The 11,743-nt window shown below is 31.8% G+C and overlaps 2 protein-coding genes across 2 annotated transcripts; both read left to right on the top strand.

Annotated features, from left to right (window-relative positions):
• The first annotated feature begins 798 nt into the window (after positions 1 to 798).
• Positions 799 to 3,874, top strand: LOC127137860 (secreted RxLR effector protein 161-like). The gene is made up of 4 exons (XM_051064280.1): positions 799 to 1,064; positions 1,537 to 1,543; positions 2,815 to 2,853; positions 3,758 to 3,874. The coding sequence occupies exons 1-4, from the start codon at positions 799 to 801 to the stop codon at positions 3,872 to 3,874; spliced, it is 429 nt and encodes a 142-aa protein (XP_050920237.1).
• Positions 3,875 to 9,175: 5,301 nt separating this feature from the next.
• Positions 9,176 to 10,852, top strand: LOC127137859 (putative F-box/LRR-repeat protein 23). The gene is made up of 2 exons (XM_051064279.1): positions 9,176 to 9,495; positions 10,291 to 10,852. Exons 1-2 carry the CDS (start codon positions 9,176 to 9,178, stop codon positions 10,850 to 10,852), a joined length of 882 nt encoding a protein of 293 aa, XP_050920236.1.
• The last annotated feature ends 891 nt before the right edge of the window (positions 10,853 to 11,743 follow it).

The following is an 11,743-nucleotide window of genomic DNA, read 5'->3' as shown; positions in this document are numbered from 1 at the left end:
GTTACTGACAATGTTTGGTCAACAATAAGGCACTCGACTCTACATCTAAGGTCCATAGTGGTTTCAGGTTAAAGGGTGGTATACACCACTATCACCATGAGAATAACTTATGACACTTTACATAATATTCTATATAGTATTCTCATAGCGGGTCAATCCAGTATAAATATTACTCTTAATATTCATACCTATGTTTAAGACTTGATAACTCCTTATCCATGATCCATGAGATGTGCTCATCAGTCTATATACATAATAGTCTTAATGCTTTAATGTTATCCCATTTCACAATAAAGCTCGACTACGGATACTTTAAGAATATTGTCTTTATGTTTAATGGGATCTCATGATTAAGTCACACTTGATACATTAAACGAACTAGCTATTCCAGGGACTTTATTAAACAAACATAATAAAGAAAAAGCCTTTTTATTATTAATAAATAATTCGATACAAGTACCAAAAGTATTGGCCTCTAGGGCTTACACCAACAAATGCAGGACTTTTAAATGTCTGACCTAGGGAATTTGTCACATTTCTTAGGGATGAAGTTCAAAGACTCAGGTGAAGGAGCGTCCCTGCACCAAAAGAAGTATGCCCCAAGATATATTGAAAAGATTCGAGATGAGAAACTGTAATGCAGCTGTTACGCTATTAGAAACTAGAGCAAAGTTGAAGAAGAAGACATTTGACAAATTTATAAGTGTGACACTGTACAAATAAATCATTGGATCCTTGAGGTATCTTTGTCATACAAGGCCAAACATTTGTCAAAATGTCAGATTGTTGAGTAGATTCATGGAGAAATCCCAAGAATGTCATCTCACTGCAGTTAAGAGGGTGTTGAGATACATAAAGGGTAGAATTGATCATGGTATGCTGATGCCAAGACAGAAGAAGACCAACACGTATGCAGAAGTATATGGCTACACTAATTCAGATTCCAATGGAGATCACAATGAAAAGAAGAGTATTGCTAGCTACATATTCACGATTGAATACGCGCCAATATCATGGAGCTCAAGGAAGAAAAGCATTGTGGCTTTGTCATCTTGTGAATCTGAGTACATGGTTGCATCATATCTAGCATGTCAAGCAGCATGGATAAAGATTTGCTCGGAGAGCTTAAGATAATGGAACCTAAGAAATGAAGTTGTTTGTCGACAACAAGTCATCTATCGACCTGGAGAATCATCTACTGTGTCATGGTCGAAGTAAACACATAGAGAAAATGTATCATTTTCTTAGGGATCAAGTTAACAAAGGAAAACTTGAACTTGAGCAGAAAAAATGTCAACTAGTTGACATACTCACCAAACCCCTGAAGAAAGTCTGGCTCGACGAGTTAAAAAGAAGCACCGAGATGAGAAGTCTCGAGAACATGAATTAGGGGGTGTGTTAGAAGTTGTAACTCAATGTTCTGTCGATAGCTAGTCGAGGTGTAAGAATCAGTTTTATTATGAGTCTAATATATCATATAGGTGTTATGTCGAAATATAATTTGTAATTTTATACTTTATATTTTGTATGTTCTAGACTTAGGGTAAGTTAGTATAGTTTTGGGTGTGAACTTTAGTTGTTTATATAAAGACATTGTATGATGTAAATTCTAATAATGTCATTAAATACAAATCTTAATTTTCTACAATTGAATTTCTATCTCTTTTCTCTCTTCTTCCTCGTCTTTCTTAAAACCTTTTGTTCCAAATGCATTACTATCATATAATTTTGAAATTTCTTTCCACTCTTTCCTTCTTCTTCTCCCACTCTCTAGTGACAACCACTGAATCAATCTACTTCCAAATCAAACCTATCAGTGAAAAAATAAATATTACAGCATTAGTATGAATGTAATTTCAAATGATATTTAAATCTCATAAATGTCATTATTGCTTTTCTGCTTCGAATAAAATACATAAAACATAATCACATAATTTTACTAAGATAGAAATTCTTTCAATGATTTATTTTTTAGATTTCAATGATTTATTACTAAAAGATGTGATCAAATCTCATTTCGCTATCATATTCAGGGTCCGTTTGTTTTGACTTTTTTTTAAAATAATTTTTATAGTGTTACATATTTTAGTGCAAAAAAATTTACAAAGAAACTTTTCATAAAAGTTTCTAATTAAAAATTGGTTTGAATAGTTATTTTTAAAATATTATTTTAGGTATTTCATAATTTTATCGAAACTTTTTTTGGATATCAAATTTTCAAAGAATCACTTAATTTTGAAACTATTTCAAATAGCTTTTCATAAAAATTCTTTTTAAGATACAACTTTTTGAAAAAATTGTGATTTTGACTATGTTTTAATCTTTAATAATGTATATTTATGTTATAGAATGAACAATTCAATATTTTAATTTATAAAAATAAATTTAAAAACATTTATAATATTTTGAAAAATATTTTTGTAAAATCCATTTTCAAAAATATAAAGAAAAAATCCATTTTTTTAAAGATAAAACAAACTAGCCCTAAGACTCATGAATTGAATTTTTGCTTTGGTGATAAAAGTTCTATCTTAAACTTCTACTTTGTATGCATTTGGTTTATAATTTTAAGTTTAATTATGATTTATTATTATTATTATTATTATTATTATTATTATTATTATTATTATTATTATTAATAATAATAATAATAATAATAATTTGCATCCTTATATAATAGGTATTCCCTACTTCTTTTGCTGACCACCATCACTACATCATTTTAATCTTATAATATCTCATCAATCTTTGCGAGTTCACTAAAAGGAAAATTTTTAAGGTACTAAATATAATGTATTTTATTTTTGCATGTAGCAACTTGCTATGAATGGAGGAATTGCACATGGAGTGAAGGTAATTTTCAATTATATTGTTCTTTTTTTATATGTGAATTTAAGATATTCCTCTATTATTTAATTATAGTGTAATTAATACTTGATTCAATAATGGCTTCCATAACTATAGTGCATATTATTACTATTTTAAATAAATTAAAATATCCTATTAATTACTAATGAAACTATAACCTCCACTCACCCACACTACTAGTTCACTTATTAATTAGTAAATAAAAAATTTAATTTAATTTATTTTATTTTTAAATTATAACTAATTAACTATCATAATTTTGAAACTTCTCTCCGATCTCTCCAATGTTCTTCTTCCTCTCGAGGACCAATATATTAATTTTATTATTTTTTCATCTTCTTCATAACATTATTACTATTTTTTTATATACCGCAAATTTCATTATTTTTTTACACTCCAAATTTGTATAATATGCAAACTATTAAAATGTTGTTAATTTTTTATATAAGAAATACAAATATTATGAAAAAAATTAATATCAATATATAGTAAATTATTTTTTATAATAAAATACTTATATTATCAATAATTCAATAAAATTTACCCATGCATGGTTGGTGCACAAGGTTGAAAATGAAGATGATAAAGATGGAGAGAGAAGAGAGAGAAAATAGATCTAACTAACTTTTAGAGAGAGAAATTCTATTCACATTGCATCATGAAATTCTGTTACACGACTTCTTTAAATACACAAACAATAATGTCACGTAGGCTAAATTGCTAACCTACGCTAGCTGAGCAGGGCACCTTCTAAAAATATACAACCAACTACAACTCATACGCTAAACATCGCTTATGGAACAACAACCTCAGAAGCTTCTGCTTCTGAGTCAGAACACTGCTTCTGAATATGAATGATTTTTAACAATATCCCTTAATTCATATTCAGCTAACTAAACTCTACAACACAAATTCCATTCCTCATGTGGATAAAGTGTTCGATCTTCACAACTTTAGTCAGCACATCTGCAAGTTGCTTCTAAGTACTATAGTGCACTACTTGTAGCACTCCATTATGAACTTGACTCCTCAGAAAATGAAATTTTGTGTCAATATGCATGCTTCTTCCATGTACACTGGATTATTGGCAAGGCTTTTGGCAGATTTGTTATCAATCATCAACTTCACAGGCTTGTTCACTTTGATCTTCAAATCCTGCAACAAATTCATAAGCCAAATAGTTTGACACGCAGACAAAGCACCTGAAATATACTTAGCTTCACAGGTTGACAATGCAACCACTTGTTGCTTCTTGGAGCACCAATAGATAGGACCTCCAAGATATTTGAAGAAATATCAAAAAGTACTTATTCTGTTAACTCTGTCTCCATGCCAATCAGAATCTGAATAGCACATCAGTTCTGATTCAGACTTAACACCAGAAGGGAACAACACTCCATACTTCAGAGTCCCCTTAATATACCTCAAAATCCTGACAACAACTTGATAATGTGACCACTTTGGTTTGTTCATAAACATGTTTACCATTCCAACTGCATAACAGATGTCAGGTATGGTGTTATAGGAGATGTCTCAATAAGCCAACCAACTATTTAAAACTTGTAGCATCTACATCATCACCCTTAACATCAGAATCCAGCTTGTGATTCCTCTCAGCAGGTGTGATTGCAGTCTTACAATTGGTCTGCTCGAATATCTTCAAAAGTTCAAGTTCATACTTCAGCTGATGCAAAATGATACCCTTCTCAGATTACAAAATCTCCATCCTTAGAAAATAACCATATTTCTTAGATCAGTCATCTCAAATTCATTCATCATCACCTTCTTGAACTTCATTATTTCATCGGAATAACTTATTATCAGCAATATGCCATCAACATAGAGACACGCCAAAATCATATTTCCTTCAGAAGTATATTAAACATAAACTCCATACTCCATCTCACACTTTTGAATCCTTGGAGCTTAAAAAATGAATCAATTTTCAGATTTCAAGCTCTATAAGCTTGTTTTAGTCCATACAATGTTTTATGTAACCTGTACATCATCCCTTCCTGATTATTTTCAATAAATCTAGGAGGTTATGATACATATACGCTTCTTACAATGGACCGTTCATAAATGTTGATTTTACACCCAGATGCGCCAGAGGCCAATTTCTATTAGCAGCTATAACAATCACCAATCTGATTGTTTCACGTGTAGCTACAGGTGCAAACACTTTAAAGTAATCTAACCCAGGTTTCTGTATAAATCCTCTTACTACTAACATTGCTTTTTGTTTGTTAATTGATCTATCTGGATTTAGTTTTACCTTGAAAACCCATCAGACGCTGATGGCTTTCTTCTTCTTTGGAAGTTCAGTAAACTCCCAAGTCTTATTTCTTTCTATAGCCTCAAGTTATTCTTCCATGACCTTCGGCCACACTTTCTTCTTGAGTGTTTCTTCAACACTAACTAGTTTAGAGTCTACTAACATGGCACACTGAATGATTTCTCCTTCAGAGTCTACTTCAGTATCTTGTAACATGTCAAACTCTGCAAATCTCCTTGGTATTTGTCTGATTCTTTGTGGCTTCTGAACTTGTTTAAAATCGTATTCAGATGATAGAACAATATCAGGTGCTTGACCACCTCCATAAGTTGGATCACCTTCAGAGGCTCCACCTTTAGAAGTTTGACCTCCTCCAGAGTCTTGACCACCAGAGTCTGGATCATTATCAGAATCTGGATCAGAATCAGATTCCCCTTCAGAGTCAGACTCGTCTTCAGAGTCAGACTCATCTTCAGAGTCACTTTCAGAATTATCTTTTGATTATGACTCATCTTCAAAACCTTCGGATTCTGAAGTATCTTCAAAATTTAACTCAGGTGTTAACACTACACGAGAGTTGGATTGAGACTTACTTTAATCTCACACTTCTGATTCCTTCATAATGACGTCTCTGCTAACTTCAACCTTATTAGTGACTGGAAGTGAAGCTTATGCGCACTTGTACTGTGGTACCCAATTAACAATATTACTTTGCTTCTATCATCCAGCTTCTTTTTAGTAGCATGTAGAACATGTTCGTAACAAACTGAACCATATACCCTGAAATGACTCGCACTTTCCTTATCACCAATCCACTTCTCAAAAGAAATAATTTCCTTTAGCTTATTTGTTGGACACCTGTTGAGCACATACGTTGCAGTGACAATAACTTCTTCTCACAAGGTGTGAGGAAACTTCTTCTTCTTCTTCAACATGCTCATTTTCATGTTAAGCAAACTTCAGTTTCTTCTTTCAACAAGACCATTGCGTTGAGGAGTGTACGGAGCAGTCACCTCATGCTCAATTCCATTCTCCTCATATAACTTTTTGAACTCTGTAGAATTATACTCACCTCCACCATCAATGATGAGAACTTTCAGCTTCTAACCACTCTATTTTTCAGCTTTCACCTTGAACTTCTGAAACTCATCAAACACATCATGCTTAAACTTCATGAGTCTACCTATGTCATTTTTGTGAACTCATCCAAAAATGACAAAAAAAGTATTTGTTTCCTCCAAGTGAAGGTATTTCAAATGGTCCACAAACATTAAAATGTACTACTCCCAAAGCATGCTTTGCTTTTGGGGCCACTTCTGATGCAAATGGAAATCTAGGTTGCTTGTCTTTCATGTATATCTCACATGACTTCTCAAGCTTCACAATCTAGGGAATTCCATATACCAGATTCTTAGAATTCAGATTCCATAACCTTTTGAAATTAAGATGCCGCAATCTCTTGTGCCACAACTCACTCTCACCTTTAGTGCCTTCTGCACTAAGGCATTTAGTTTCAGTTATCTCCACATTCACCTTAATGTTCTGTTACTTCCCTGCTCATATTGCATAATCAACTTATGATTAAAATCATACAACTTCAACAAATTATTCTTCATAGTAACTGAGAAATCTTTCTCAATGAGCTAAAATACACTCATCAGATTGCTCTTCATGCCAGGAACATACCAAACATCCTTTATCATAACAACTTTACCATTCTTCACCTTCACTTTGACAATTCCCATACCTTCAGCGTTGAGGAATTTATCATTAGTACATCTGATCTTTGTCTCTTTCCAGAGTCAAAATCAATCAGCCATTATTTGTTTTCAGTTAGGTGATTTGAGCAGCCATTGTCCATATACCACCAATCTACCAAATACGCACCATCAGATTCAAAAGCCATCAATAGCACAGGTTCATCATCATAATCTCCTCTTTCTATGTTTGCTTCTTCTAATTTCCTTTTCTTGTTTGACCAACACTCAATATTAAGTGGCCAAACTTCTTACAATAGTAGTATTGAACCTTCTTCATGTCAAACTTCTCCTTTCTCTTCTGATGTTTCTTCTCATCAGAATTGGAGGCTTCTGACTTCTGAAAACTACCACCATGTCTCTTCTTGGCTTCTGACCAAGACTACTTTTGACTCTTCTTTCCAAAAAATGTCTTCAGAGCCTGCTTTACCTCTCATTCATACACAACTCTTGTGCCTCTAGTCTGTTATGCATCTCTTCAATCCTCATGGTGTTGAGGTCTTTAGAATGTTCAAACAATATAATCAAATTGAGGAGTAATAGATCTCAGTACCTTCTCTATGATTACTTGTTTTGACAAAGCTTCTCCATAAGAGTTCATCTCATTGGTGATCAGAATCACCCTAGAAATGTAATTAGGTATCATCTCATTGTCCTTCATGTTAAGATTCTCATATTGTTTACGTAGAGACTGAAGTTTCACCTTCTTCCCTAATGTATCACCGTCGTAACACCATACTAGTGTGTCTCACGCAGTCTTCACTATCGTCGAATCAACGATTTTCTCAAACACGTTTGCATCCACACACTGATGGATGTAGAACATCGCCTTTTGATCTTTCTTCCTAGTTTCTCTTTGCGTGTTTCTTAGTATTTTCGTCGCAATTGAAACATAATCGTCATTAACTAGATTAAGAACGTTTTAAGCGCCAAACAACACACGCATCTGAATCAACCATTGATTTCAATTTTTTCCATCAAACACTGTAAGCTTTGTATTCTTCTGAGTATGAATTACTTCTAATATGCATCACGAGTATGGCTAGTTAAATTAAGGCTTAATATATGTTTTAGTCCCTTAACTTAATTTAATATTCCGGTTTAGTCCTTTAACAAAAAAACGTTATAAGTTAGTCCATTAACTTCATTTTTGTTACTCTATTTTGTCTCATCCATCAATTTTCGGCAAAAAAAAACGTCAAGTTATGGTGACGTGACGTGACAAAAGGGTTATTGGTACAAATCTGAGTCAGCATATATAGTTAAAAACTGTTATATTGTTTAAACTCCAAAAACAAAACCCTCACAGTTTAAAAAATGTATCAGTTTTAAACTAGATATGTTGACTCAAATTTATACTAATGGTCTTGCTATCACGCCACATCACCAGAATTTAACTTTTTTTGTGCCAAAAGTTGACAGAAATGATCAAATAGGATACCAGAAGTGGAGTTAAAAACTAACTTGTAACGTTTTTTAATTAAGAAATTAAAATGAAATATTAAATTAAGTTAAAAGGGTTTGATGACTAATTATACCTTACATTAAATTTTAAAATCGAACACGATTATAAATAGAAATTAACTTTACTTGACATTTTATTATATAAAAATATTTCAAAATATGTCATTGGTACAAATTACAACATGTATTCATAGATATGAAAAATTTATTATAAAATTTATTATTTAAGACAAAATAGAAAACTTAATATAATAATACATTATATAATCATATAATATTATTTATTCATAATCATTCAAATAGATCCGTGCGACATGTCTAAGAGAATTCTTCGATGACTTACAATTTAATTTTTTAAATTAAATATACTTAAAAAAACTCCAACAATGTCAATTTTTTATTTAAAAAAATTATAGTTTTATCCCAACTTCATATAAACTAGACCGTGGATATGTATGGTGTGACTTCCTAATTACCACGTCTATAGGGAGAAAAAGTAAAAATAATACTTATGGTATAGAATCAAAATGTATTAAATTATAAATTATAAATTATAAATTCTCCTTTTATGAAATATTATTACTCAAGATGAAAATTTAATTGTATTAACCATTAGCTCGACTATTTATGAGTATTCTTAAAATGTTTATATCTCAAACGATGCGACCCCTTTTCTCCCGGGTGTGTTAATTCCCACTAACTCAAAGCTCAAATATGAAACTATATATAAATGTAGATTTACACATGAAGCTATATCATCACACAAAATATTCAAACCAATCTCAAGCCATCAAGCTTTGTATTTTGCAAAATGGCTTCGAGGAAATTGGATAACATAATAGGGTTAGCTCCAAATTGGCTTGAACTTCCAAAAGATGTGACATTAAAGATACTCCAATTACTTGGTGCTGTAGAAATTGTGATGATTGCTCGTCAAGTGTGTCCTATGTGGAGAAACATTTGTATGAACCCTAGCATGTGGAAGAGCATTGAAATGATCAAAGTTCTCAATTCACCATATGACTTGGAGAAGATTTGTATGTATGCTGTTGATCATGGTGGTGATCATGTGGAAGAAATTAATGTTGAGTTTTTTGCTACTGATAAACTCATCAAAAAAATAGCTGAAAGGTAATATTATATATCTTCTTTTTGCTTTCTAGGACTTGTTCATATTATCAAGGTTTTTAATATCGATTGCGGTTGCGTTGCAATCAAGGTTTTCGATATTTTGGTTGATTCAGGTGTTGCGATGACAATGATTACGATTGTGATGTGAATTAACCATAATTTTTGTTCTTTATCATAGAAACTGTGAATGACGGTGTTGATATTGACACCTTCTGATACTGTTTTGAAACAGCAATTTTTACCTTCGCAGACTAATTTTTAAACCTTGCATATTATGTTAATAAATCTTCTTTCTGGCTTTCTAAGGTTTATTTTTATAAAATATAATGTTATTATGAATTGACACTTTGTTCTTTCTCATAAAAACTATGAATAACAATATTAATATTGACACCTTCCGATACTGTTTTGTCGCAGCTGTTTTTGTTTTTAAATTAGCAGACTATTTTTTAAAGGTATATTATGTTATAGATCTTCTTTCTTGCTTTCTCGGGTTTGTTCTTATTTCTAATCATAACAAAATATAATGTTATTATGAATTGATGTTGTGTTCTTTATCATATAAAAACTTTGAATAACAGTATTAACATTGACAACTTTCGATACCCGTTTTTACATTAGTAGACTATTTTTTAAAATCTTGCATATTATGTTATAGATCTTCTTTCATGATCTCTAGGGTTTGTTCTTATTTCTAAATATTATGAACTGATACAAAAATAATAGATATAAAATGATATATTTTATTTTTTCATAAATTTTTTTATCAACTATTTCATCTTTTAAATTACATAGAACTAGCAATCTGCGACGCATTCGGATTTCAAAGTGTTCAAAAATTTCCGATAAAGTATTCATTGATGCTGCAAAAAAGTTTCCACTGCTAGAAGAGCTTGAACTTTCATTCAATGATTTAAACAAAGAATCCCTAGAAGCAATAGGCAAAAACTGTCCTCTTTTGAAAACCCTAAAATTCAACCGAACCTACAAAGGGATTAATTGTTCATCATACAAAGGTTTCAAATGCAACAAAGAAGCACTTGCTATTGCTACAACAATGCCTAGGTTACAACATCTTGATCTTTGGGGAAACAAGCTTACAAATGAAGGATTGATGGCTATTCTTGATGGTTGTCCTGACCTTAAATCACTTGACATTCGTATGTGTTACAATATCGTTATGCGCGGAAATTTGGCGAAAAGGTGTTACGAGAATATTAAAAAATTTAGGCATCCATGTGAGTATATTGAGAAAAATGATGTTGATGAAGATGATTTTGTTTATGAGTTTCATTGCGAATGTCGTCCGAGAGGTAGCAAGGCAAGATACATGGATTTTAGTAAGTTTCATCGTTGAGGAGAAACTGTGATGTTGATGATGTTTTGAAGGAGTTTTGTTTTTCTTTTTGGAATGTAATGAAAATGAACTTTGGTTTATTGTTATTGATGTTGGTTTATTTATAGCTGAATCACACACTGTCTATGGTCTCAAGTTGTAAAATGAATGGCTTTTTAAGCTTTGGTGATGTTTCAAATAATGCTAATTTTAAAACAAAACCATGCAAGTGAAACAGTTTAAAAAAGATACTCTGGTGATAATGGAATCAATATTTTTCACTCTCAACTAGTTTAAAAGAACTTAAGCTATTATAAATTCATGTATCTTGTAACTTACAATATTCATAATTCAAAGTTATTCACTCTAGTAACTATACATTGGGTAAGTTACTTTTCTATCATAAATTGATACAAACCCCGAGCTTCATTGAGCTTTAACCCTAGTAAGACTAGGACAATCAAGAATGGATATAATAAGTTGTTCAAGCTCAACTTTTACAGTAAGAACTATTAGTTGTTGCTTCTGTTCTATGGAGCCTCTTCTTTGATGAGCTTGTGTTCTCTTATGATAATCATATCATTTATTTGTTAACCTAAGATAATTGGACACAATAAATTGTAGATTGTACCTATCACATTATTTTTGTTGAAAGAAAGATTAATACCAATGTCTTGAACCTATGAGGTGACAAATTCTCAAAGGATTGAGATTGTTCACTTTCATCACACATTTCGTTCTCTTTTGGAGGACTCAACTTCTGTCTTTGCCTCTAGTTCTGTGTGATTTGTTGTAGGAACTCATGATTGCATGTGGTTTGGACAAGCTCTTCTGTTTTGGAATTTGTAGAAATGTTGGGTGCAAGTGTGAGTGGTTAAATTCTCACATTGTCTATGAATGGGTATAATGTTG

The sequence above is a fragment of the Lathyrus oleraceus genome, chromosome 4, assembly GCF_024323335.1.
Source record: "Lathyrus oleraceus cultivar Zhongwan6 chromosome 4, CAAS_Psat_ZW6_1.0, whole genome shotgun sequence".
In the NCBI taxonomy this organism is placed as follows: domain Eukaryota; kingdom Viridiplantae; phylum Streptophyta; class Magnoliopsida; order Fabales; family Fabaceae; genus Lathyrus; species Lathyrus oleraceus.
This window is presented reverse-complemented; position numbering and strand designations above follow the sequence as displayed.

Coding starts and splice junctions, on each gene's coding strand:
- LOC127137860 (XM_051064280.1), top strand. CDS start 799: ATGGAGAAATCCCAAGAATGTCATCTCACTGCAGTTAAGAGGGTGTTG. Junction 2,854..3,757: donor GAATTGCACATGGAGTGAAG/GTAATTTTCAAT, acceptor ATTCATATTCAG/CTAACTAAACTCTACAACAC.
- LOC127137859 (XM_051064279.1), top strand. CDS start 9,176: ATGGCTTCGAGGAAATTGGATAACATAATAGGGTTAGCTCCAAATTGG. Junction 9,496..10,290: donor ATCAAAAAAATAGCTGAAAG/GTAATATTATAT, acceptor TAAATTACATAG/AACTAGCAATCTGCGACGCA.